The sequence below is a fragment of the Musa acuminata genome, chromosome BXJ3-8 (genome assembly GCF_036884655.1).
Source record: "Musa acuminata AAA Group cultivar baxijiao chromosome BXJ3-8, Cavendish_Baxijiao_AAA, whole genome shotgun sequence".
NCBI classification, from domain to species: Eukaryota; Viridiplantae; Streptophyta; class Magnoliopsida; order Zingiberales; family Musaceae; genus Musa; species Musa acuminata.
This window is the reverse complement of record NC_088356.1, coordinates 9,817,499-9,844,963: the sequence shown is the minus strand read 5'-3', so window position 1 is coordinate 9,844,963 and position 27,465 is coordinate 9,817,499. Positions and strand designations below refer to the sequence as shown.

At 40.3% G+C, this 27,465-nt stretch overlaps 3 protein-coding genes across 4 annotated transcripts; 2 read left to right on the top strand and 1 right to left on the bottom strand.

Annotated features, from left to right (window-relative positions):
* Positions 1-114: 114 nt before the first annotated feature.
* Positions 115-4,701, top strand: LOC103974293 (ATG8-interacting protein 1). 2 transcript variants are annotated; one of them, XM_009389083.3, is made up of 3 exons: positions 115-274; positions 1,074-1,870; positions 4,390-4,701. In XM_009389083.3, exons 2-3 carry the CDS (start codon positions 1,079-1,081, stop codon positions 4,492-4,494), a joined length of 897 nt encoding a protein of 298 aa, XP_009387358.2. In that variant the 5' UTR covers positions 115-274; positions 1,074-1,078; the 3' UTR covers positions 4,495-4,701. The 2 variants fall into 2 exon arrangements, with proteins under 2 accessions (XP_009387358.2, XP_009387356.2); XM_009389081.3 differs by having other exon boundaries at positions 4,387-4,701.
* A 7,508-nt stretch (positions 4,702-12,209) lies between these two features.
* On the top strand, positions 12,210-17,037 carry LOC103974292 (silicon efflux transporter LSI2-like). Its single transcript, XM_065162607.1, has 3 exons — positions 12,210-13,888; positions 14,065-14,254; positions 16,628-17,037. The coding sequence occupies exons 1-3, from the start codon at positions 12,689-12,691 to the stop codon at positions 16,894-16,896; spliced, it is 1,659 nt and encodes a 552-aa protein (XP_065018679.1). The 5' UTR covers positions 12,210-12,688; the 3' UTR covers positions 16,897-17,037.
* Positions 17,038-17,431: 394 nt separating this feature from the next.
* On the bottom strand, positions 17,432-23,524 carry LOC135646059 (glycine-rich cell wall structural protein 1.8-like). The gene is made up of 2 exons (XM_065165170.1): positions 22,028-23,524; positions 17,432-18,604 (listed from the first exon to the last, which is right to left on the bottom strand). Exons 1-2 carry the CDS (start codon positions 23,448-23,450, stop codon positions 17,565-17,567), a joined length of 2,463 nt encoding a protein of 820 aa, XP_065021242.1. The 5' UTR covers positions 23,451-23,524; the 3' UTR covers positions 17,432-17,564.
* Between the last annotated feature and the right edge of the window lie 3,941 nt (positions 23,525-27,465).

Sequence of the window (27,465 nt, the reverse complement as noted above, 5' to 3'; positions counted from 1 at the left end):
AGTACTGCTCGATTTTCTCCATCGCCTGGGCTGACCTGTTACAGCCGGTTTTCGGACGGAGAGCACCGGCTGAATCGGTTCCGAAATTTCAGAATAATTAAATATATTTGGAATCGAAGAATCGAGGCTCGCGATTGCCATTCCTTCCCCAAGTCGTTTCTTCGCCCGGAGGGCTTCTTGCCGATTCCTCGGTACCAATCTCTTCCCCTCTCTTCGGTCTCGTCGTCGTTGGTCTGCTCACCACATATTCACGCCCGAAGATCTCTCCTCCGAGGTTAAAAAGCTCGTCCTTGTTCTCGATCTTGATGTATTCGTGCTTCTTTAATGTTTGAGGTTTCTGCTGATTATTTGTTGTTATCTGGATCCGACTCGTTCATTTCCTGGATCAGATGATTAGGTCCTCGATTGGTGGCATCCTTTTGGTGGGTTTCCGTCCACCAGGCAATAGATTTTCTGTTTGGATGTTGGAGCATGTAAGGAATTAGGGGCCTTCTATTGATTCCTTGTAGCTGTAACTGCTACCGGAATGGCTCCTTGTATAAAGAATGAATCGAGCTTTATCCATTTCATTAATCATTAGACTACCATGATCAAGAATAATTTGATCTCATGTGTCTTCTTTTCGCTGATCATGATAGGTTGGTTTAATTTCCAGAAACTGGATTGAGTCCTCTACTGGTTAAATCTCCTCTCCTCTGGCTCTCTCAATTTTTGTTATTCAGTTACACACATTAATTATTACGCTTGGCATCTTTTGTTTTGAGAGGAGATGATCTATTTTCTTTAATCTTTCGGTGCTTGATGCTTTAACTGAAACTTGGCATTATATTTATTATTCAATATCTACAGCATGAATTTTGCGGCTGCACGTATCAATTCATGCGATCTATTATATTGTAATTTTCTGTTTACTTTAATTTGTCATTTTAGCATTAAAAATAAAGGACCTGGTCCAATTTAAGCTTATTAGAAGTGTATCTTTATCTTTTCTCCTTGTTGTTTTCGGCTTGTGTGTTTACGTTCATCCGGTGACGTAACCCTCTCTGAACTAGTTAGTCTCTTTAAATTTGTAGTCGATATGACGGACAATGTAGAAGGGGTAGAGGGAACTTCTTCTCGTGGAGCTGACTGGGAGGTCGTGTCTCTCACAGCATCTGCCTATGCTGCTGCACCTGGACCGAATGAGTTTAGCCCTACTGATAAAAGTGAAGAACAGGAGGACATAACTAAACTTGAGTCTTCTTCTGCATTATTAATGTCTGGTCATTTTGTTTTTCCACCCAGTGAGCATGAGAATCTCCCTGTAGAACCAGACTCGAGCAAAAATTATAGTGAAACGGAGGGGCATACTCCTGGAGTGGTTAGTGTTGATAATGGATTTGATAGTCTGGGTAAAGAAAGGCAGCAGAGTGAATCCAATGATGACCTGCACAGTTTTGAGTTTTATGATAAAGGGAGTCAAATATCTACACGTGACATGGTATTCGAAGAGGGCACTGGATTTCAAAAGCTAAACTTGGCTGGATTGGAGCAGGGTATGCTGGATGATTCTGAGTCTGCTGCTGTTCACTCTGAAACACATAAAAGTGACACCGAATTTGAGGCAGAAGGATCTTTGGATGTGATTATGGATTCTCCTCGGGAGCATACAAAACTATGTGAAGATGAAGTTGATCGACCTAACCTTCCTTGCCAAGTATGGTGGAAGAGGCATGCAACATCTTTGTATTGCCATGCAAAGGAATCCAATACATTTTGGTCTGTTGTTGTTGCTGCAGCTGTCATGGGGGTTGTAATCATGGGGCGGCGATGGCAGCGTGACAAATGGCAGCTTCATCAAATCAAATGGAGGTTTAGCATCCGTGGTGAGGTATGCTTGCGTCCTTTCTAAAAATTGATTTAGGTTATTTTAAGAAGCATTGAAATTTTTTATAAATTTGCATTTCTGTTGTCCCAGATCTCTTTCTTAATTCTGTTCTTTACAGCTGGTTATTAATTACAACAGTAGATTAATCTATAATGATGATCTCTTCTTGAATTCTTTTGATGTGCATGCATACTCATAACAAGAAGCAAGTACAGTTGAGTTATACAAGGTTTTAGCATGTACTCTCCTGGAATTGGATGACATATATGTATAGAAGTAAAATTTCAAATCCCCATGATTAATGCATTCTGCCCATATGTTATGGTCAATCTCTTTCATAACGATTGCTCTACTGTCTATAGTTGATTTCCCGTCAGCTGTACGGAACGGTGTTTAACTCAATTCCATTATGGGAAAAATCTATTGGGCTAGGTTACAAATTATTTGTTAATTTCTAAACAACCATAGCAATTTGTGATTCTCTTCCCACTGGAGAGAGAATCCCACGAAGATCAGAATGCAGAGAACAGGAATGTCAAAATTAAAGTAATACCAGCTTTTCTTAAGTATGAAATTGCATATATTATTAAAATTTGATAACTGAATCAATGTAAACGGTCCCTATGTTTTTTGAGGTCACCTAATAATGTCTTTAAGCTTATAGATATCTTAAGTTGAACTGTAAAGTCAGGTTCAGTAGTTAATTTTGAGATTATTGCTATCTTGATGATGTTCATGACTTCATTCAACCTTTTTAAACTCCTCTTCTCACCTCTCCGATTTAGACCTTAACAAGACTTTTATTTGTCAAGGCCTTCTTCGAAATCCTTGTTCTCACTAATTAGATGTGTTTTCTGTATGAACAATGTTTTGTTCTTACGACTCTTTGGATATCTCATCTAGTTTCAGATTTTTTCTTTGTGGCTATCTCTCAATTTGTTCCCCCGTTTGTCTTGTAGACTAAATGAACATCTTATCCTGTTATGATGAGTTCTTATGATTGCACTATTCTGATTGACACGTAGTTTTCTCTTTCATCTTTGAAGTTTTGATCAGTAGCCACAAGATTTATCTAAAGATATCACGTAAAACTCAGAAAGTATATGAGATATTTCATGGATACATATTTTGTTAAGATGGAACACACCTTAATGATTTTAACATGGCTTGCTATGAAGTCAAATAAGGTGAAATATGGTCATCTGTTAGATGATTGAATTCTGGATACATAATTTGTACATTTCTGTGTTGAGATCTCTAGCATTTATTTTCATTGCATTCATATGATCCTTGGCAGATGGAACTAGTATGCAATTATTCTTGCCATTCATATGATCTCTAGCATTTACACTGATTTTGTGCGAACAAGAAAAGATCCAAGTTATTGTCTGGTAGCTTGTTAGATCAAAAATCCTTGTTGTTTAATGTACTATGTCCTGAAACCGGATGAAAATGGGTGCATGTTTGTTCTTATATGTGTTGAGAATATAGCAAAGAAGATATTTAAAAAGCTTATGCTTAGAATAGTTTGATGTTAAACTGAGATTATATTCCTCATAAGATTAGTACCTAAACATGAATCTCAGGTTTCTCTTGTCCCTTATCAATTAACCTTATGAACTGAAGGGTTAGGTGTGACACTCCAGTTTAATCCACAAAAGAAGTGGCAAAGGTTTAATGGACTTATAAGGATTTGATAGATGTACTACTGTTTATGTGGACTTAGCATTTTAGACCCATGGTTTATGCTAAAAAAAGTTGATGGGTTAGTTATCCTATCAAGTAGCATCATGACAATTGGTATGAAAGCCAATCTAGTATTAGGCATAGGAGAGAGGCTTGAGAAGGAAAGGATTACTTATGGATGAGACCAAAGGACATTGGCATGGAGTCATTGGGCTAGGCTTCACGCGCACCATGCTAAGATTTGATCTAGACTATGTTGGCGCTTGATGAAGATGCCAAGCAAGTGATGAAGATTGTGGTACCCTAATTTAGTCCCACAACGGAATTGGACAAATACCTAGATTGACTTTTAGGTTTGAGGAGTGTATTACTATTAACTTGACTAAGGATTTTTGATCCGTGGTTCAGGTTCAAATGAAATTAATGGACTAAATCTCTTACTAGATTGGGTCGTGACACTAGGTTCAAAGATTTTTGGAAGATTTTTTTGATCTTCAGCAGTTGGCAATTCTTTATGTTGGTCTTGTGCAACTCTTTTGGAGCTGTAAGATCTCCAAAGTAATTAGCATAAATTGACTGCCTTAACTTAATAGTTAAGTTACAATCAATATTGGATATTTATATTGTGTGGCTTGAACATTCAAGGTTTAGTCTGGCCCTACAAAGCTACTTTTTCCAACGGGGTTTTGCTGCTTCCTGTTAAGTGACGATGATACATTGCACTTATTTTAGTCAGCAAGTGCATATTAATTTTTAATCCACAACCGCTCTTTTGATTGTTAGTAAGTTCTTTTAATCTACTCATATTAACAACTCATAATTGCTTTTGTCAGAAGATGATCAGCACGTTTGGGCCTACTGGCCGATTTAAAAATGTTCTGGTTGGTGGCCACCAGCATAGTCCATTGGTGGGTGGAGTTGGTGCTACGGCCAGCTTTTAGACTTGATGATGACGAAAAACTTCCAAATTGGTGTATCACGTATATTGAATGTATCACTGGAGAATTTGGTGACTTCACCTGTTATGCCTACAAGACTTCCAAATTAGTAATTTCCTTATTCTGGTTAATCCTTTTGTTTGATGGGTTTGTTTAGTATGCTGTATTTTACAGTATCTGAGGTTCTAAAAGAGCTCATATTTCATTGAACCCATGTGGATGATCACCTTGTTGTTCATTAGGGCCATTTTATTTATGCTGGCTAGTCTAGTTGTTTCCAAATTAGGTTAATTTGCAAAATCATTTTCTGCTTAAATCCTATTGATACACAACTGAGAGCAATTCTTGTTAGACTAAATTCGTAAAACGTTTGTCATGCATGAGTTAGCTCATTCTTTCATGAGTTAATTTGGCATCTCCATCTTATTGTTCCTTCCATTATCATTATTACAGGCTTTTATAGGTCTTTCTCGGTAGAAATCATCTCAAGGCTGTAGGTAGAACTGCCAATGGCAACCTGATTGTGTGATCTAAGCTTCTGGTGAATACAATCTCCCAAAATCCGACAGAATCTGATGTCCGGGTAACCTTAAACCTGATCTCCAAATCTAGCATCGCGGCAGGAGAGATATCAAACCATTTGCGAGTATGTATCCAATATGCTGGCTGAGCTCCAGCCCATATCTGCTCTCCTGGCGCGACGATGTCGGGCTTCAGGACGTCCGCCGGAGTCATCTGGCCGTCGAAGACGTCGGGCCCTGTCGTTGAGAATCTGGCCGTCGAAGACGCCGGAGTCGGCCTTCTGTAGTCGCTGCGGTTCCTCTGTAAGCTATGGCTGCACCTCTCGGGTCCCTGTACGTGTGCTGCTCGTAGTACTTCGTGAGGATCTGCGAGTGGAACCAAGCTTGGAACACGTCATAGAATATTTTCATCGAGTGGAGTTCCTGATGGATGATGAGGCTTACCGACCTGCGCATCAGCTGCTCGAGGAATCATGCTGCCAGGAGGAAGGGGGTGGGATGAAATCACCATAGGAAGGGTTGACTACTAGGATGAAATCCATGAAACCGAGAGCTTGTGCAGTGTCGAGGATTGGCAGTGACGATCGACATTCCATCGAGGAAGCCTTGTGAGAACGAACAGATGACGATACTGTCGTTCACCGATTCGGGCTGCAGAGCATCTACGTGTTGACATTCTTCAGCGTAGTGCGTGAACAATGCGGTGCTACTGTTCTTTTGATAGAAGATATGTGTTTGTTGAAGTTTATTGATATGTTCTTCCTATTTATATAGATTAAAAAGGAAAGATTTCTTTCAATAAAGTAACGATATTTTCTTATGCGATTGGAAAAAAATTATTTACTATCATACCCTCGCAAGATTGTGCTTCTGTCAGTGATGCCGATCTTGGATCGATGCAATGAAAATAATTTACGGACAAGAGGCTTTGTGAGTGAGCCTGCTAGTTGATTAGCTGTATGTACGTGAGAAACATGTAATTGATGTCGGACAACTTGATTTTGCACGAAGTGAAAGTCGATGGTAATATGTTTCATGCGTGAGTGTAACACTATATTGGTGCATAGGTAGGTAGCTCCGACGTTATCACAATATATTATAGAAATAAGAGTGGAGTTGATGTTGAGTTCCTTGAGCAGATTCGTGACCCATTTGAGTTCTGCAGTAGTGGTGGTGATATCACGATATTCAGTTTCAGTTATAAACTGTGTGACTATCTTTTGCTTCTTAGAACTCCAACTAATTGGATTAGCTCTAAGGAAGATAGTATATCCCGACGTGGATGTTCTATCATCAAAGTTTCATACCTAATCAGTATCGATAAAGGCATGGAGATGAAGTGGAGAAATAGGTCAGTTTCAACTATATGTCGATGTTTGCGTTCGACAGAGCCAACTAGTTGAGAAGTATGTGGGGATGACTTGAGGTGTTGTATACCATAAGCTGAGAGACATGATGTCATGACTTGATATTCATCTCCACCATCAGAGTAAACTATTTTGATTATAGACTAAAAATAGTTATCGACCAACTTTCTAAAGTTGGTAAAGATTGTGAAAACTTCATATTTATGGTGAAGAGGATATAACCATGTGTACTTAATGAAATAATCTACAAAAATAACATAATATCTGAATTTGTCAAAAGAAATGGTTGGAGCAGGCCCCAAATATTGATATAAATAATTTTAAATAGTTTAGAGTAGGATATGGAGGATATGCCTAAAGACTATCTGTGACTTTTATTGCTAAGACAAGCATCATAATGAGCTATAAAGCTACTTGATTTAAAAATGAAAAAAGAATAACAAGAAGGTAATTTCTATTGAATAAGGGATGAGGGACGACCAAGACGACAATATCACACACCAATTGAATTTACAACCAAAGAGTGAATAGTGGGCTGGGTTATTTGTGGAGCTAATGACAATTCATAAATATTATCTTTATTTTGGCCTTGGACTAAGGATGCCTCCGTGCTCAAATTCTTGACAAAAAAAAAAGAGTCGGGAAAGAATTCAATTAAAGTATTATTGTGTTTGTAGAATTGAGAAACGAAAATTAGGTTTCGTTTAATGTAAGGTGCACATAGAATATCATCGAGTATAAAAGTTATAGTATGTGAATTAAGCATCGTGGAATCAATATGAGTAATAGGAATTCCTTTACTATCATCAATGATGATATCTTCATTTTTGTCATAGTTGTTATGGATGAACAAGTTTTGAAGATCAGAGGTGATTGGATGAGAGGCGCTAGAATCCACAATCCAATTAGGTTAACTAGTAGCTAAAGTAGTCATGAGATTTGTCTAAGGCCACTATGATAGAGCAAGGAGTTTGGGTCGAGACCGACAGACTTTCGTAGAGTGTCCGACTTTATCACATAGGTGGTAGATGACTCTTTGTTGACTTGTGAGGTTAGGACGCTAGGGCTGATGGTTATTGGAGTTACCACATTGATAGAAATATTGATGATGCAAATAAATGGTGGTTTGTTTGGGACCATAGGGTCAGGAGGCATCTTGGCCAAACCTTTGTTGATGTTTTTATTATATTGGTTGCTTTTCCTCTTAGACTTTTGACTGACTTGAGTTGTGATGGTTGATTCGGGCAACTTATCCTCACGCTTCAAATACGTTTCATACTTAGTCAACTTATCATAGAGCTCTTCAAATGATATTGGAGAGTTGCGTGCCCGAATTGCAATTGTCAATTTCTTGTACTCGTCTACAGTCTCTCATTCATCTAATACCTTAGAGATCGTATATCGAGTATGGTGTTGTCAGACCCATACGAAATCTATCCGAGTCTCACTTTAATTGGATTCTCCCGGAGAACTCATTCTCTCTCAATCCAAGTCTCACGCTTATCAGATTCATCATAATTCGATTGACTCTAGTTAGGGATTTGCCCGAGTAAGGACACATGAGATATTCCTCTCATAATACCAAGAGTAGATGATCCTCTATTGACACTTAATTACTCTCGTAAGGTTGACTGCCACTCTTGATGATCGATTATGCTAATTTAGAACTTTCAGACCTATAAGTCTAGTATAAAAAAGTGGAGTATTTATACAGGACATTCTTGGTATCTCAAGTTTAAGGACTAAACATACAACTGAGACTACAAAATCATTGTCTGACGATGAGGTATCATTAACCAACCAGCATTCCATAAACGGATCATTCAGTAAACTCATTCTCTAATAAGCACTTATAATATATCCCCAGTGTCACCACACAGCAGCTATAAGGCTAGCTACCTCCATCATATGGATTGATATATAGCACACCGATCAATCTAGTTATCTCAATATCCCTCTTGAGTAACATATGATTATGAATATTTAGGATCTATGTTTATAGGCGAATTGGTCTCATTATCATGATCTAATTCCTATTGTATAAATCCAGAGTTATCACAATATATTCATCATCAATATAAAGTGATAAAATGTTATAATAATAATAATAAAAAAGATTATGTAGCGTATCATATATATCATCATTCACGTGATTGGCTTACAAGACACCTGTAATTAGTATAAGGCAAGTCAATTGCTGCAAGGCTACCACACCCCATGTTGCTTCCGCTGCATATGAAACCACTACTCGTGATTGGGCTAGCGATCATCGAAGGCTATTGCCTTTAATAATATTATCGTCGATAGCAAACTATCGACAGTAGTCCATCGATCAAAAACTTCACATCGCCCCCAAGTAAATGACAGAATAAATTATATATAAAATAGTATCTAAAATAGATTTAATTTTAAAATATGACTCTAATATCAATTGTCAACATAAACATATATTGTTTTGTGAAAAACTCTAAAATCATGTTTGGATCAACTACATCAACTCAATCATGGCCAACCAAATCTTAAAGTAGCTTATGGATGCCTTTGGGAATAAATCTTAAATATGCACAAAAGGCCTAATACACGTTTGAACTGTCAATTAGCATTTGATAATTTGATTATTTTTTAAAAAAAATCATATTTGACCTGGATGCTACATTATAACATTCTCGAAGTATTAATGTTCAAAGTTTTCAAAGTATTTTATAACATTCTCTAAAGTCAAAGCATCCTATGACTTTTGAAATATGATTTTATCAAACAACACTTGCATCAATACATATTTAATATTATTTATTAAACACTCAAAGCATTCCACAACTATCCATTTACATAAACCTCTTTCTCAAAAAATATATTTTAAAAATATATAATTTATTGGTTATATAGATTTTTTTACAAAAAAAAAGTCATGAATATGAGATTCAAGTCCAGAATCTTAAGATATGCTGTCAAAATATTTACCAACTAAGCTAGCCGACAACTAAATCTTATACATGAGCTCTTCTCCCTGATACAAACTATATGCGTGATTCTGAAGGAGATGATGCTTCTTTATTCATAGGAATGAGCTGCCATTGTTGACAATCCTTAGATGGACGAACAGCTCGGCTTCGACTGCGCTGAGAAAAGCTGCCATTCTAGACGTCGGCAGATTAGGTATAGGTCAATCCTAAGCATGAGGTCAAGTGGTGTACCGCACAACAAAGTCTTACGGAAAAGACATGCATGTGAAGAGCGTTTACTCCATTGATGGATTGCAGTTATCGACAACAACGTGGAAGGAAAGATCAAATCTCGTCATTGCATTGCGATGTTTCAGAACCGACACACCAAAAAGAAATGGTCAGTTCAACACTCCCCACTATTAGATATGAATCCATTAGCTCAGCATTTTGGCTCTATATTTCCGCCATGGAAAGTCTTGTTCGTGAGAGTTTGAATTCGATAGTCCACCGCTGTCTTGTTCCTGAAACCGAAATGGTGGTTTGGCAGCGAGCACAGTGGGAGCTGTTGAGCTTCTTCCCTTAGATGCAATGGAGGACTGTAATTGTTGTTTTGCCAGTTACTGGATGAAGTGTTCTTCCAGAATGTGGTCATCCCTTCCCTTCCAAGGTGATGAATCCAACAATAGCTTTCTTATCCTCTACATCTGCATGCATCAGCAGATGTAACTTACGATCCCAACCATGTTAATTTTCGTCGTCTTCTTACTTTTACCATGTCATAATAGTTTAGGGATTACTTGTTAGAGGTCCAAATCGATCGATTTGAACTCTTGGATGGCAGACTGTGATTCCAAAGTGGCTACAGAATGGACACCCGTATAAAGATACACCGTCGCCGTAGAATGGAGACATAGAACTAATTCTCATGTATTTTAATACATGAAGATCGGATGATAAGATCGTTCCTTTGCGACGATCGCAGATCAGGATTCAAATCATGCGGAAATAGTCTCTTTAAAGATAAGACTCGTCTCGTATTTTGATATGTTGTTCTGATTTGATATGTTGCGTGTTCTATTTCTCCGTGGTTTTGAGGTACAATGCCAGTCGAAGCACCCCCACCATGTATCTAATTCGCCTCTTCTTCTTCTTCTTCTTCTATCATTATCTTCCAATTGTCATCACCATTAGATACGGCCTGCAAGGAAGGAAGCCAAATGGTCCATAGTATTTTGGCGATTCCTTGCAAGCAAATGCAACATCGCTGCTGCCTTTTTGCTACTTGATTCCACCGCAAGCAAGCGAAGGACGTTAAACATTCTTGATGAAATGGGAGAGTGAATTCCTTCTTCAGTAGATGCGGTAGAATGCTGCCACGGGATGGAGATGACCCAAAGATCACATCAACCTTCGAAACGATATGTTTCCCGAAATATTGGTTGGTTTAATCTTGCTTAGACCATATCCAAGAGCTTCGTCTCTGCAATTAAGACTTCTTTTCTTCGTTCTTCATGTGGGAGAAAAGACCGCAAGTTAATTTCACCTTTAAACTTGGGTACATGCGGCCGAGCTCTCGTAGAATACAAGGGAGGATCCTTTATTACTCTGTGTAATTTTCAGATTTCAGATCAAACTTTGAGTTTTCTTTCTACCTTGAATTGGCCAACAAGAGATGTATCAACCGATGGTGGCAGCATTCTTACGTTTGAAATATATTAGCACTGAAAAGATTAAGAGTATTAATAATAATGTCCTTTTTTCCGATGTGATCAAATATTTGATGTTCATGGATGAAAACTATCTATCTTTGATTATTTTTTTTATAGGCAAAAAAAGTGTCTCGAATTAAATGTCGTGGCATTAAAAGGCTATTTTTCTTGGTTTTCAGAATTGGGATAAGTCTTCAATCCCAATTAGCAAAAAATAATCTTATCCATCACACCAACTTAAAAGAGAAAAGTTGACCGATTTGAATCTTCGGAGCAACGCTAAGATGACAAAGAAGTACAACCCGAGGGACTGAGAGAGAGAGTCCAAACCCAATATGAATCCTATCTACATGAGTCACTTTCAATCTTAATATAATGTATATATACATCCTTTTTATTCGTCCACGTTTATTAGGAGGAATCGAGAATCGGATCCGTCTGATAGAAAGATCATCACCCTAAACACTTTTTTTAAATATAACCATTATTTTATTTTGAGAAAAATATTTTTCTATAAAATACAATAGTTTTCTAAAGCTTTCTTTTACCGACCCTTTCTATCATCATCCATCCCATTTCACAATCATATATATATATATATATATATATGATTGTGAAATGGGATGGATGATGATAGAAAGGGTCGGTAAAAGAAAGCTTTAGAAAACTATTGTATTTTATAGAAATATATATATATATATATATATATATATTTCACAATAAAAAAAAGTTATTATTGTTATATTTTACACAAAAAGATAATTTAAAAAAAAAAAAATAAGTGTCGAAAAAGATAGAAAAATGAGGACCGGGAAAAACCCAAGATGAGAGGTTTCTCCAAGGATTTACCATCTTATTATTTTTGTTAAGAGTTATAACATGATGTCTCGATTCATTTGATACTTCGAGAGTGGGCAGCAAACCAAAGGGAAGCGGCTGTTGGGTGACGGTATGGAAATTTTAGCTGTTCTAAGTAAAACTTCCTTCAACGCCATTTCCCAGATCGGTATCTTTGCTTCTTCTGCAGCATTATCTTAGATGTGACTGCTGATATCTATAAATAAAATAAATAAACTAAATAAAATAAATACTCCCACATCCATTGTTGCCTCTTATCCGATTTCTATATAAGCCGTCCCCGACTTCCAACGTCGACTCCTCCATGCAGGTGCACATACCAACAGCTACAGCAACAGTAGCAACCTCTTTCCGATGATGCCGCTGCTGCTGCTGCTGCTGCTGATTTCTGGCATCCTCTCCTGATTCCGGTGAGGATTTGAATGAGTTGGTCGTTCAAACCGTCATTTTGTATCGGAAAGGTATGTTTTCGTTGATGGGAATCTTCGATCGTATTCCGTTGCCAGAACCCATCGACTGCGCACGCATGGCTTGCCCTTGCAGGAAGATGCGCATCCGAGCAGCCGCAGGAGCAGTTCTGGCGCTTCGATCATGGTGGAGTAGTGATCGCTATCCATCATCCTTCCATGAAAAAAATCGAATCTTCGCGCGATGGAATTCATGGGTGTTTTGAGTTCTTGAGTTGCGTTATCTTCTTCTTCTTCTTCTTTGTGCTTATCGTCTTCGGACTGCAGATTAGGGTTTGTTCTTCGCGTGTTAATTGATTAGGAAGAGGGCGTTGCATCTTTGGCTAAAAGATGGCCATGGCAGCGCCGGTGAAGGTTGTTTTGGGCTGCATTGCCTTCGGAGTATTCTGGGTTTTGGCCGTGTTCCCTGCCGTCCCCTTCCTCCCCGTCGGGAGAACCGCAGGCTCCCTCCTCGGCGCCATGCTCATGGTCATCTTCCGCGTGATATCCCCGGACGATGCTTACGACGCGATCGACCTCCCCATCCTCGGCCTCCTCTTCGGAACCATGGTCGTCAGCGTCTTCCTCGAGAAGGCCGACATGTTCAAGTACCTGGGCAAATTGCTCTCCTGGAAGAGCAGAGGCGGCAAGGACTTGCTCTTCCGCATCTGTATCGTCTCTGCGATCTCCAGTGCCTTGTTCACCAACGACACCTGCTGCGTCGTGCTCACGGAATTCATACTGAAGCTCGCGAGGCAGAACAATCTGCCCCCGCAGCCCTTTCTTCTGGCCCTTGCCTCGAGCTCTAACATCGGGTCCGCGGCCACCCCGATAGGCAACCCACAAAACCTGGTTATCGCTGTGCAGAGTGGGATTTCCTTCGGGAAGTTCTTGGCAGGGCTCTTCCCCGCAGTGCTCGTGGGGGGGCTCGTGAATGCAGCCATCCTCCTCTGCTACTTCTGGAAATTATTGTCGGTCGACAAGGATGAGGAGGTGGCTTCGACCGTCGGGGAAGTGGTGGCCGAGGTTGACATGACTTTGCACCGGTTTTCGCCGGCTACAATGTCGCACCTTACTTCTATGAATTCCCAGGAGTTTGCTTCTGCCATGGGTTCTTTCGCGCGGAGCCCGTCCCTGTGCGGAGAATTTGGGCACACCTGTAGTCTGAGGTGCAGGACCAATAGCGTAGATATCGATGCACAAAATGCATCAGGAATCGAGTCCATGAGGGCCTCGAATGCATCACGGGAAGTGGCAGAGGGCGCTGGAAATCCTCAGAGGGAGGAAGGCGCATCGTCGAGGAGGGTTTCCAGAAGTTTTGGTAGCCAACGATGTGGCTCCAGAGGCGAGGCTTCTCTCCAAGCCTCGGAACCGAGGGAAAGCTCCATGGAGAGGTGGAAGGGTAGGATTCGGAAGACATGCGTCTATCTCGTGACTATCGGGATGCTCATCTCTCTTCTGATGGGGTTAAACATGTCTTGGACTGCAATCACTGCTGCTCTTGCTCTGGTGGTGCTCGATTTCAAGGATGCTTGCCCTTGCCTGGAGAAGGTAAAACCACATATCCTTAACATTCTATTTCCCTGGAGATGTGTTCACTTCTGATTTGGGATGCTTTGGTTCGATTGATACCATTAAATTAGTAAACTCGTAGCAATTTTTACTGTGGCTTTGCATCAGTTATGGTTTCTCACAAGCTAATATTTTTGCTCCACAATCCAAACCAGGTTTCATACTCCCTGTTAATATTCTTTTGTGGGATGTTCATAACTGTTGATGGCTTTAATAAAACCGGCATACCGAGTGCTCTATGGGACTTTCTTGAGCCATATTCCCGCATTGACAGAGCTAGTGGGGTTGCACTTCTCTCCCTGGTAATTCTTCTGCTCTCAAATGTTGCCTCCAATGTCCCTACGGGTATGTTATTTTCCCTTTTTTTTATTTTAAATAACGCATAGGTGCTTGGATCATATTTTCATATGTTAATAAGTAGCTTTTATGTTGCTGTTCTGAATTGTCCTAATTACATTCGTTGTTTCGATTACCGACGATGTTTATGTTGTTAGCTAGATCATATTTTTCAGAACTATAAGAAATAAGGATTTGTATTTCAAATGGTTGATATTTAGATACATGATTTTAGTTTTTTGAGATAGAGCCAGTTACAGTACAGTTTAATTTTTTGCTGTTTGCATGAAATGACTTTTGTGATGATCGTCAAGAATTCAACCCAGGATAAAAAAAAGTGTCAAGAATTTGTAATGATTGGTGATATCTTTTACAAATTGCAAATTTAGTATACTCTATTGTTCGGAATAATATATGCCAAAGGAGAATCCAAGATATATCAATTACTCAAATTGTAAAGAAATCCACTTTGTAAATCCGAACATCTGCTAGACACTAACCATCGGAGCCCTTTCCCATACGAAGATGTAAAACGGGATACGCATGGTCCACGAGACTTCCGCCAATACATGTCTTGGAAGGATCCGTAGATTTAAATATAGAAGAGGGAAGAGCTTATTTTCGTGACTTGAATCCTAATTTCTGATTTCGTTAACCTTACTATTGTACCAAGTCCCACCCTCTTCCTAAATGTGAACATAAATACCTTTAAGACTTGTCACAGTTGTGGTTGCTGAAAAGCTAAGTTTCATAGCTTGGCATGTGAACATGACCTAATTACATGTCAACTGAATATGAGTTATAGGTTTATTATTTTATAATTCTCCAATTGTCAAACTGCTTGTTCATTATTTCGAGCCCTGTTCTTTCTAGATGAACTATGTTAAGAAAGTTGATCAAAGACTTTTTCTTCTTTTGCTTTAAATTAATTTGAGCAGACTGAGAATGGAAAAGAATTTGGAGAAACAAAGTTGTGTTTATTAGAAATCAGACCAGCTAATTGGCATTTAGTCATTCTTGCACACGTTACTTAATGAGGTTAGATCAACTCCATTAGTCTATTTTCCATAAACAAACTGAGCATGTCTTGGATATATAATGTATGCACATGATTATAAGGCTGATGCAATCAGCAGAGCACAGCCCAGATATATATATATAAAGAGGAACGTATACACCGGTCACGGATTTGATGCAATCTGCAGTTGCTTTGTATACACAGGTCATGGATTTGGTGTTGCTTGCTTAATGCTAGTTTCCTTGAGACACACTTAAAACTAGTTACATGAAGCTGTGTTAAGAGGTGCAAGTAATACGGCAATCAGCTATATGCCAAAAAAAAACCAATGACTGCATTGTTTCATGGTGATTTGCAGTTGATTTTATATTTGCACGATACAAGAAGCCCTCTGTTTCTTGGCTCTCATGTTGTTAACTCATGAAAACCATCTTGGCCACAAGTGACTTCACTGTTAACATCTTATTTTGGTTACTATAGACGTGAGATTTTACTCCCATGATGATTGCAATTTTCCAGAGACCCACCTTTATAATTCTAGTGTTTAATGATTTTTGGTTAATGTTCACAATATTTCTTGAAGGTTGAAATTTATGGCTTGTATATGCAGTAGGTTCGGTGTTGCAAAATTTATTTTAAAATGCTCCATATAGTCAAGACAATATATCTAGGATGTCTGTGTTTATTATTTTCATAATACAGCACAATTGCTCAATAAAATTACGATATGATGCATGTACATTAGTATCAAAACCTGGACATGAGTTACGTTCCCCGCCATTCCCTGTAGTGTATCGTTCTCTTTGCATCCATCATTTTCCTTTTTTTTTTTGCTCTTATCTCTCATCTTTTTAGAATTTACAGGCCTTGTTCACATCTGACAACCGATTAAATCATTGCATAATTAGTAAATAGACTGTGGTTTTATTTGTTGATTGTTTCGATTCGCAAATTTAATGAGACGCTTTCTCCGTGTGGCTCTTCTCTTTGATGAAAAAGGGAACCACTTAATACCATCATTCCTATAAGAGAACAGAGAAAATACAACTCGATAGGGCAACCATTAATATGCAGTAGGCTGGCAGTAAGGACTGTGCAGGCTTAGTGCTTGTTCTTCTTTAAAAGGCCATTGAGCTTTAGACCTACTGGCTCAAACCATTAATATGCAGTAGGTTGATTCTTATGGAATCAACCAACTTTTAGTAAGCAAACAGGCTATGATACAATAGAGTGATCTTAACGTAAATGATGATATTGCCCCGTAAAGGAAAAAGAAGTCAATCCGACATAATTTGCCTACTTATGAATTGCTTTTGCTAATGTTAGAAAATGCTTTCCCATACTCTCTATTCTGTTTGTTATAGTTCTCCTGCTCGGTGCAAGAATTGCAGCATCTGCTGCACTTATTTCTCCAGCTGAAGAGATGCGGGCATGGCTCATACTAGCATGGGTCAGCACAGTGGCCGGAAACCTCTCTTTGCTGGGATCGGCGGCGAATCTTATAGTCTGTGAGCAGGCTCGGCGAGTTGAGGACTTTGCTTATAACCTCTCGTTCCTTGGCCATCTACGTTTCGGAGTCCCTTCAACCCTTGTTGTCACAGGGATTGGCTTGCTCTTGGTCAGGAGTTACTGAATGTCTTGAACAGTCATGTAAAGAGTAGATTGATTCTTCATGACTATTTACTGGTGTCAGGTCTAATTTATCATGTATTAACTTAACCACTTTCTTTTTTCACCGTCATGAAAGGGAAAAATGGTGTGGAATACTATTATATCTGGTTATGTAGTTTTTCTGATTTGCAAAACAAGTGTTCATGGTAGAATGGATGGCAAATTAAATTGAATGTACAAATTTGGTCGTAACTCTATTCTGTTGATAGATAGTATAGATGAGACTGTGCATATTTTATTTATTTATTTATTTATATAATATTAGAGATAACAGTATATTGTGAATTCACATATATTAAAGATAATTATTTCGTCTTTTATGAAATTTACTTGTCTTTGTTTATGTTCTCTTTTGCTATTCGCTATTAGATTATTCCCCTTTTTCTTATATATATATATATATATATATATATATATATATATATATAATATGTATATATATATATATATATAATATGTATATATATATATATACAACAAAAAGGATAAAAAAGACGTACATAAGCATTCTTTATATCAGTAAGAAAGCTTATTTGGCATTACACACCACTTAGTTGACTGTCTCCCACACCCGAAGCACTGATAACACATCACAGCTCTTATTGCCGTAGCCGCGAACACGTACTAAATCTAGTAGTGACCATTGCCTCCGCCGCTGCCATATCCGGAGCCGTAGCCGTGCCCGGAACCATATCCAGCGCCGTCACCACCCCCTTCGCCACCGCCGCCGCCGCCGCCGCCGCCCCTGCCGTATCCTCCAGCACTCCCACCACCAGCACCCTCGCCGTATCCTGAGCCATACCCATGGCCAGAGCCGGAGCCAGATCCTTCTCCCCCGCCTTCTCCACCGCCACCGCCGCCGCCGCCTCCTTTACCGTACCCCCCAGCGCTCCCACCACCGGCACCCTCCCCATAACCGGACCCGTAACCATGGCCAGCTCCGTAGCTAGAGACGCCTTCACCGCCCCCTTCACCTCCGCCACCGCCGCCACCCCCTCCTCTACCATACCCTCCGGCACTCCCCCCACCGGCACCCTCCCCATAACCATGCCCAGCCCCATGTCCAGAGCCTTCGCCGCCCCCTTCGCCACCGCCGCCGCCGCCACCTCCTCCTTTGCCGTACCCTCCAGCACTCCCCCCACCGGCACCCTCCCCATAACCATGCCCAGCCCCATGTCCAGAGCCTTCGCCGCCCCCTTCGCCACCGCCGCCGCCGCCACCTCCTCCTTTGCCGTACCCTCCAGCACTCCCCCCACCGGCACCCTCCCCATAACCATGCCCAGCCCCATGTCCAGAGCCGTCGCCGCCCCCTTCGCCACCGCCACCGCCGCCACCTCCTCCTTTGCCGTACCCTCCAGCACTCCCCCCACCGGCACCCTCCCCATAACCATGCCCAGCCCCATGTCCAGAGCCGTCGCCGCCCCCTTCGCCACCGCCACCGCCGCCACCTCCTCCTTTGCCGTACCCTCCAGCACTCCCCCCACCGGCACCCTCCCCATAACCATGCCCAGCCCCATGTCCAGAGCCTTCGCCGCCCCCTTCGCCACCGCCACCGCCGCCACCTCCTCCTTTGCCGTACCCTCCAGCACTCCCCCCTCCGGCACCCTCACCATACCCAGAGCCGTTGCCGGAACCATGTCCGGACCCACCACCAGTCCCACCGCCTCCCCCTCCACCACCACCACCACCCCCACCGCCGCCACCTCCGGCGCTAGTCCAAGTAAGCGATCTAGCAGCCAGGACAAGCTCGAAGCTCAGAAGAGCAACGAAGGCAAGAGCCCAAAGCCTAGCCCGAGTTCTGCTAGCCATTGCAGCTAAACCAGTCGTGAACTGAGAGAGATGAGATGTGGTCAAGAAGAGGGGGAGTGCAAGGGTATTTATAGGCCGTTCTTGCATGGGTAGCAGTGCAAATCCGAGGTCACGATGAACGTAGGCTTCGAGTCTCCGAAACAAAGTTGTGTGAAATGAGGGACTCCCAAAGGAAGTCGGCCAACCAGTGAGCTTGCAATCTTTTTTGACTCTTGAGGCAGCAACATGTCACTTGTTTATTTCCTTCTTCTTCTTCTTCTTCTTCTTCTTCTTGATGCTCTCTATGTGCGCTTTGTTGGTGGGATTCTCGACTGGAAATCCTTATCCAACCTTTCCCTTCCTCTCATCGACGCGTCGGTGTGTCTGCTTCTCCTGGGTAGTAGGTAGCCGATCCAGCTTTCTGCATCACGATACAGGACTTGCCAGGTGCCTCGCCGAAGCCTGTTTGCGGCTCGTAACAAATGAGATTAACTTGTCTCGCTAATTATATTTATCTATATTAGACCCTTCCAAGAAATGCTTAGCAGAAATCTTGAAATCAACGGCTGGTCATTAGTTTGTATATATTTATGGAGAGCAGACGGAAGAGACACTCTTTTGCTAATCAGGTTATGAGAATTCGATATCAAGTTCAGTGAGGCAAGCAAAAACACAAAGAGGTTCAACATAATAGTGTAGAGGACTGAGTCGTCTGTATCAATTAAGGATGAGAAGTGGTGGTGTTTTGATCTCTCTTTGTTGCTTTGTGTTTAGCGTTTCTGGTGGTATGGCAAAACCCTCAAGTCATTCCATGTGCCTAAACCTGGATAAAAGTAATGGAAGTGGATCATTTTGCTTGCCTTCTTTTACCTTTACCCCCACCGCTATTGCAACAAAGAATGGAAGTGATCGTGATCGATCGTAACTTTAGATTGAACGCACCGAAGAGTTGGGCTGGTTGGTTTCAACTAGACAAAGTTGCTGACGTATACCGGCACTAAACTTGTTTTTAGGCGCGTGAACTCCACCTTAAAGATGATAGCAAAGGGAAGTCTGTGAGGAGGAAGGCGAGCGAACACCAAGCCAAAAGGGTTACGCTCGAAGAAGATGCTTCATGGCCTTTTCTTTTTCCTTTCCTCTATGCACAACCTTTGTTTGTCCGAGTTGCAACCCAAGTAATGTTACTATAACTAATTATATGTTTGTTAGGGACATAAATGGTATTTAAGCATCACATTAATTCTTCGATAGTTTTATTTTGCATGTGACAACCTAAGAGAAGGCAATTATTGTAAAATTGTTATGAGTATTTATACATAGGGAGAGATTTTTCTCGATCATACACTCAAATCACACAATCAAATTAATTGCTTAAATCCATAATTTGTGATTAGAATTTGTTATTGAGTTGGGTTCTTTTGGTATTTGGATCTTTTTTGGTAGACAACCGAGAGAGCCGACGATGTAACCTAATAAATCATATCTAAATAAGAGATTGAAGAATTATGCTAGCCAAGATGTATAGTTACTGTCCTTAGATAGTTTAAAGGGGATTAGAGTTACAATATTGATAGATATAAGTCTTGTATGTTGAGACGAATTATTATTTTCTAAGGAAATAATAATTGAAGTGTTAGATGTAGATGAGAAAGATATGTTGAGAATATAAATCGATTTGGCAAAGATCGAGCTGCAATGGAGGAGTTGTGCATTGCTGGAAGGAGGGATAAAGGCCCCTTCTTGCAATAATAACACAAAGAGGTTAGTGGTTGATGGTGTCGCCCTTCGGGGGATTCTAAGCATTGTTAGTACCGAGTGATCCGGGGGCGAGGAAGATGAAGAAGAGCCAACGTTGAACGCCATATGTGGCTAGAATTTGGAGTAGTCATCGACTTTGTCATAGAGGTAGCACTTCTCGAGGTCAAGACAAAGCTGTTAGATGGCTTAGAGTCATCATTAGTGACCTGGGTGTCACATTCGGAGAAAGTTTAAATGGTATAGTTGCGAAGGGGGTGGTAGAGATTGACAGTGGGTAGATGACGTGGAGGTTGAATAGCACGACCACCTTCTCGTTGGACTGGAAGGCATCAAATCAGGCAAAGGTGAGGGAGTGGACGTGGGATTGGTCGGGGGAGATGGGCAAGCAGGGCTCGATGAAGTTGGTGACATTGTGAGGAAGAATGACAAAGGAGAAGCAGCAATTTGATCATGTACAAGATCAGCGATAGCAAGGAGAAGGAAAAGGATGAAGCCTATCGACATGAAGTTTACTAGCTTGAAGTCCGTCGGCTATGATTTGGTTAGCAGTAAAGAGAATAAGTCATCGAGCAAGATGCGATGATCTGAAAAAGACTGTTGAGTAAGATGTGACGGTCTGAGAAAGACTGCCAAGCATAACAGTGAAACAAGGGAAGTCTTTGATGGCTTGAAGTCTGTCGGTTGTGATTTGGTTGGCATCGAAGAGAACAAGCTATTGACCAAGATGCAATAATCTAAGAAGGGTCGTCAAGCAAAATAATAAAAGGAAGTCTACAATGGGCAACGAAAAGAATAGGAAAATAGACAGTAGTAGATCAGCAAAGGGATTGTTGTCATCGAGCAAAGGAGGAAACTTGTAGTGACAAATCTAATAGAAAATAAGATTTCTCCTAATATGTATAAATAGAAGAGGGACATGTTAATGTATTTAAGCTAAAACTTCTTCAATACCATGATAAAAATAATAAAAAATAAAAATAATTATTGAAGAAGCTTTATTGAAGAAGTTTTAGCTTAAATAATTAACATGTCCCTCTCCTATTTATACAAATTAGAGGAATGATTTCTCTCGATAGAACGAAGGATTTTCCTCAACAGAATACAGAGATTTTGGAATATCTTATCTTAAGCTTTTATATCATGTAAGATTGTGCAATACGGGTTTGAAAGAGAGATTTTTTTAATCATGCATTTAATCAGATTAATTATTTAAATTTATAATTAATTTTTAAATTATAGATTAATTAAGAAAGGTAAGAAATATAGAAATGTCATTACATGTGTATTGTTAATTTATGAGTAACGCAACAACATCAGCGGAAGACAGTAAAGAAGTCCACAAGAAGGAAGCCCTGTTATTTGTATATAACATCAGCGGGTATTTTACAGTGTACACGAGGAGATGCTATATAACAACAGCGTGCCATAGTATACTGCTGTCACGTCAGAGCTTCATACGATCAGATGCAGAGGGGCTGCGGACTACGGGTGCCACCCGCCATCTCCATCACCGTTCGACGCGTAGCCCCCTGAGCCGAAGCCTCCACCTCCACCGCCTCCTCCGCCCTTCCCGTACCCTCCGCCATGAGCGCCACCACCTTCGCCATACCCAGACCCACCACCTTCTCCATATCCTGATCCGTTCCCATTTCCATGGCCACCGCCGCCGCCGCCGCCGCCGCCGCTTCCATACCCTCCGCCATGAGCCCCACCTTCCCCATACCCAGATCCGCCACCTGCGCCATGCCCCGATCCGCTCCCACTTCCATGCCCACCACCGTAGCCAACTCCACCTCCACCACCTCCTCCCCTACCATGTCCTCCACCGTCAGCGCCGCCACCTTCTCCATACCCTGATCCGCTCCCACTTCCATGGCCACCTCCACCACCCACGCCCCTTCCATGTTCTCCACCGTGAGCGCCGTTACCTTCTCCAGACCCAGATCCACCACCTTCTCCAGACCCTGATCCGCTCCCACTTCCATGGCCACCACCGTAGCCAACTCCACCTCCACCACCACCTCCCCTTCCATACCCTCCACCGTGAGTGCCGCTACCTTCTCCATACCCAGAACCACCACCTTCTCCATACCCTGGTCCACTTCCAATTCCATGCCCGCCGCCGAAGCCACCGCCACCTCCACCACCTCCGCCCTTCCCGTGCCCTCCACCGTGAGCGCCGTTACCTTCTCCATACCCAGATCCGCCACCTTCGCCGTACCCTGATCCGCTCCCACTTCCATGCCCACCGCCCAAGCCACCTCCACCACCTCCGCCACTTCCGTACCCTCCGCCGTGAGCGCCAACACCTTCCCCATATCCGGACCCACCGCCTTCGCCATATCCTGATCCACTCCCACTTCCATGTCCATCGCCAGAACCACCGCCACCTCCACCTCCACCTCCACCACCTCCGCCCCTTCCGTACCCTCCACCGTGAGCGCCTACACCTTCCCCATATCCAGACCCACCACCTTCGCCATACCCTGATCCACTCCCACTTCCATGCCCACCGCCGAAGCCGCCACCACCTCCACCACCTCCGCCTCTTCCGTATCCTCCACCGTGAGCCCCAACACCATCCCCATATCCAAACCCACCACCTTCACCTTCACCATACCCAGACCCACCACCGTATTCTCGATGAGACACTCTCTTCAACTCGTCATCCGAGGCCGTGCCATACCCTCTACCTGACCAATAGCCCGAGCCACTTCCTCCCTCTTCTCCACCTCCTCCATGACCAACACCATATCCTTCCTCGCCGTTGCTTTTACCATTTCTACCGTCATACCGTTCCCCATACCTTGCGACAGCACCAGCCTCAGAACCGGAGCCACTTTCAACACCTCCTCCACCACCACCATCTCCGCCACCTTTATGATAGAGTTTGCTAAGTCGGGAGGCATCGGAAAGGCCAATGCTAATGAAGACTACGAAGACAAGAGCAAGAAGCTTATTACAAGCCATGCTTGTCAAGTTGATTGCTTTAGAACTCGATGCATGTCACTCGAGTGAAACAGAGCATGAGTATTTATAGAGCTGCTGCATGAACTGCTGATCCATGCAATAATAACGAGGGTTTCCAATGTGAAACGTAGTAGGTTAAAGAAGAGCAGCGACAGCAGCTAGTGGCCGATCTTGACTAATCTTACGACCACTTTCTCCCTCCGTGGCGTTATCTTTAGCAAAAGTACTCTCCATGAGTCGGCAGAATATACACTAAATCATGGACCTCTGGAATTTTTCTTGCCGTCATGACCTCCTTAACGTGTCAACACGTCTCCTACCGCGCCCGATTCTGCCTCGATAAAGTTATCATTTGCCGTACAAAGTTGGAGCAGTGGGTTGAAAACTTAGATCGGTCGATTCGATGGACGCAAAAGTCCGATGCACTAAGAGCAGATAGTGTACTAGGGTCCTCGTGTCAATCCAAAACAGGATCACCTTCGATTGCTTTTGGCAAAAAGCGGGGCAGTCTCCATGGAGAGTCCACATTGCTTTTGACGTATCAAGCATTTCATGTCATCCATCTTGCAGTACTGCAAACCGCATGAGGATGCAACCTCTATGTAGGAATCCATGCACGATAAATTACCAGGGGTTTCATCAAGCCTCTCCATTTTACTCTTCCATTCAATTATCCTTTATATGGCTTTTCTATGGACTATGGAGTGCCGTGAATTTGCATGCGAGCGCAGGAGTTAGTGCTGACCAAACAAGAGACCGCATTTAGTCTGTAGTGGAGATCCTCCTTAACGACAATTCAATGCAAGTCCACAGACATAGCTGTAATGCATGAAATGTCGATGTAACAGAAAGCGCAAACAGAGTCTTGTGGAGGAAAAGTTTACGCGTATGTCAAGATGCGCACGAGTCGGAGACGGGGAGCCGACAACCACCGGAAAGATCTGTCACTGCTAGTAGCCGTTGTGTAGTCCATCGAATGGCAGGCAACCAACCACATGAACAGTCATAATATTTTATAAGATCGTATTTATCTAGGCAACGTGATCGCCAGCTGGTCACCAAATTCGCCAAGCGCAGGGACAATAATGATTATGATTAAAATAATTTCATTTGGGTTTTGGGCAAAACAAGACATGATGGATAGAAAACGATGTTGAACGGGTTACCAACATTACGATAGAGCTTTCACGCAAAGTAAAAATAAGTTTCGCTTAAAAGTTTTTATAATTTTAAAAACTCTATATGTTTCATACCTAAGATTTATATAGTCCTAAGATACATTACATTAATTATATTTAATATAAATTATATTTTCCTAAGAGATTTTTGCAAGAATCAAGTCAATTTGGTTTATCCTAGCATTTAATGTGTTTCTCTTCTTGATCCAATGAATCTCTTTATGATACCTTAACAACAAGTTTAATTTCAATATTCACTCATCTTAAACTTGTTCCATCTAACAAAGTTGTTAAAATATTTCAATTTTTGAAATGTTTTGTAAGTATATCGATCACTTATTCATTTGTCTTAACATGATATCCTATAAAATAAAGAAGTTGCTCGACTTCTTTATTTTTAATATGATATATTATGAAATAAAATTTTGTATCAATATACTTCAATCTTTCATGGAAGACTAGATTCTTAGTTAAGATAATAACTGATTTGTTATTAATATAAATCTTGATTGACTTCTCCTATGACATATATTCTGCTTCACAACTTGATAGAGCAATGATATATTATTTTGTTGAAGGATATGTGAATGTAGGTTCACCAAAATAAAATATAAATTTGGTTATACTCTTTCGATCATTATCATAGCTTTCGACCCAATCACTATCACTATATCCAATGAGGTCTAACCTTTTAGATGATGAATAGTATATTCTATACTCAATTATCCTTTTAATATATTATAAAAAAAATTTAGTGATATTTAAATGAGATGTCTTAGAAGCTTCCATGTATCTAGTTGTTAAACCAACTTTAAGTAGTATAACAAAGTCAAGTGCATGTCAAATATCTTAAACATCCAAGTAAACCTTTTATAATAAGTTAGGTTAATTAATTTACCATCATTTTCCTTTGTCAACTTGATTTCATATTCCACGAGTGTATAAATAAGGTGACAATCTTCCATGGAAAACTTCTTTAGAATCTCCTTTGCATAATGTTCTCGTGAGATGAAAATTTCTTCATTGCCTTATATAACTATGAGGAAATAAATCATTAGGTCCAAGTCAATCATCTCAAATTCCTTTATAGTATGCTTAAAATCGTTAATCATTGAGACACTATTGCTTGTAAAAATTAAATCATCTATATATAGGCATACAAACAAGATATCTTCATCAAAGTTAAATTTCTTATAGAGAGCATGTTCATATGAACATTTAAATTTTTTTTAAAATAAAATAAGCATATATCTAAGAATTTTATACTTGTGGGGCTTGTTTAAGCCCATAAAGAGCTCTTTTTAATTTAGATATTTTATTTTTTATTCATGAATAATAAAATCAGAGAGGTTGTTGAATATATATCTCTTCTTCAAGAGCTCCATTAAGAAATATTGATTTGATATCTATTTATAATTTTTTTTTAATTTTATTTGTGTTGTTAGGGAGATAAGTAATCTTACTTTCTCTGGTTGAGCAACTAATCAAATATTTCTTTATAGTCAATCTCATATTGTTATTTATATCTCTTTGCAACCAATTGTATCTTGTGTTTCTCCACCTTCTCTTATGTATTTCTTTTTGTTTCGAAGATCCACTTAACGGCGATTGCTTGATGGTCTTTTGGAAGTGTAGTAAGCTTTCATGTATCATTTTTGTTAATAACACGAATCTCCTCATTCATAGCTTATTGTCATTTATCTTTTCTACAAGTTTCTTCAAAGGTTAATAGATCGTATCCTGTAAAAAAATAAAATAAAGTTCAAATAAAGTTTATCATTGTTAGTATCAACTCTTCGAGTCACATCATATAGTTTCTGAATTATTTTTGTCCTTATTATAATCATACTTCTTAAATCATATGACTTAGTCGATATAGGTGATGATTCAAGCAAAGACTCTTCGATACTTGCTTGTATTATATCATCCTCTTATGAAATTATAGTTTTCTTATGCTCCTTATTACTTTTTTAGTTCTAAATCTGTTGTTCATCAAATTCAACATCTCTTGACATCATAACTTTGTTTATAATAGGATTATAGAGTTTGTAACCGCTAGGATCCTCAGCATAACCTAACAAGATGTATTTCTAACTTTTATCCTCAAGTTTTGTTCTATTTTCATCTTGTATTTTAGCAAATGCAACACTTTCAAAAATTCTCAAATGATTGACCTTGGTTTCCATAAGCTCCATACTTCTTCTCGTATAATATTGTCAATTTACCTTATCGGAAACTTGTTAAGCAAATAAACTACACAAGCAACAATATCTCTCTAAAATTATTCATGAATTCTTCTTTTCTTTAACATGCATAAGATTATATTAAGTATAGTCTTATTTTTTCTTTCCGAGACATCATTTTGTTTAGGTGTGTACGATATGGTGATTTGATGTAAAATTATATTATTTCTATAAAAACTTTCAAATTTATTTGATATGTATTCATCACTACTATTTGTTCTCAAGTATTTAATCTTCCAATCATTTTATCTTTCAATCAAATTCTTAAATTTTTTGAATTTGATTAAAACTTCTTTTATTTTCTTTAACATGTTAACCCAAATTTTGCCACTATGATCATCAATGAAGGTAAGAAAATACCTGCTTCATTCAAGTAATACTGCACTGATAGAGCTACAAACATCCGAGTGCACCAAATCAATTCAATATCATGCTCTTTTTGTTCTTCTTAATTTGAAATGCTTTCGTTTTTGTTTGCCCATGATATATACTTTATATAACTTTGATATGCGATCAATTCTTGGCAATCCTTTCACCATATTATATTTCTCTAGAAGTTTTAAAGCCACAAAATTTAAGTGAATATATCTAAGA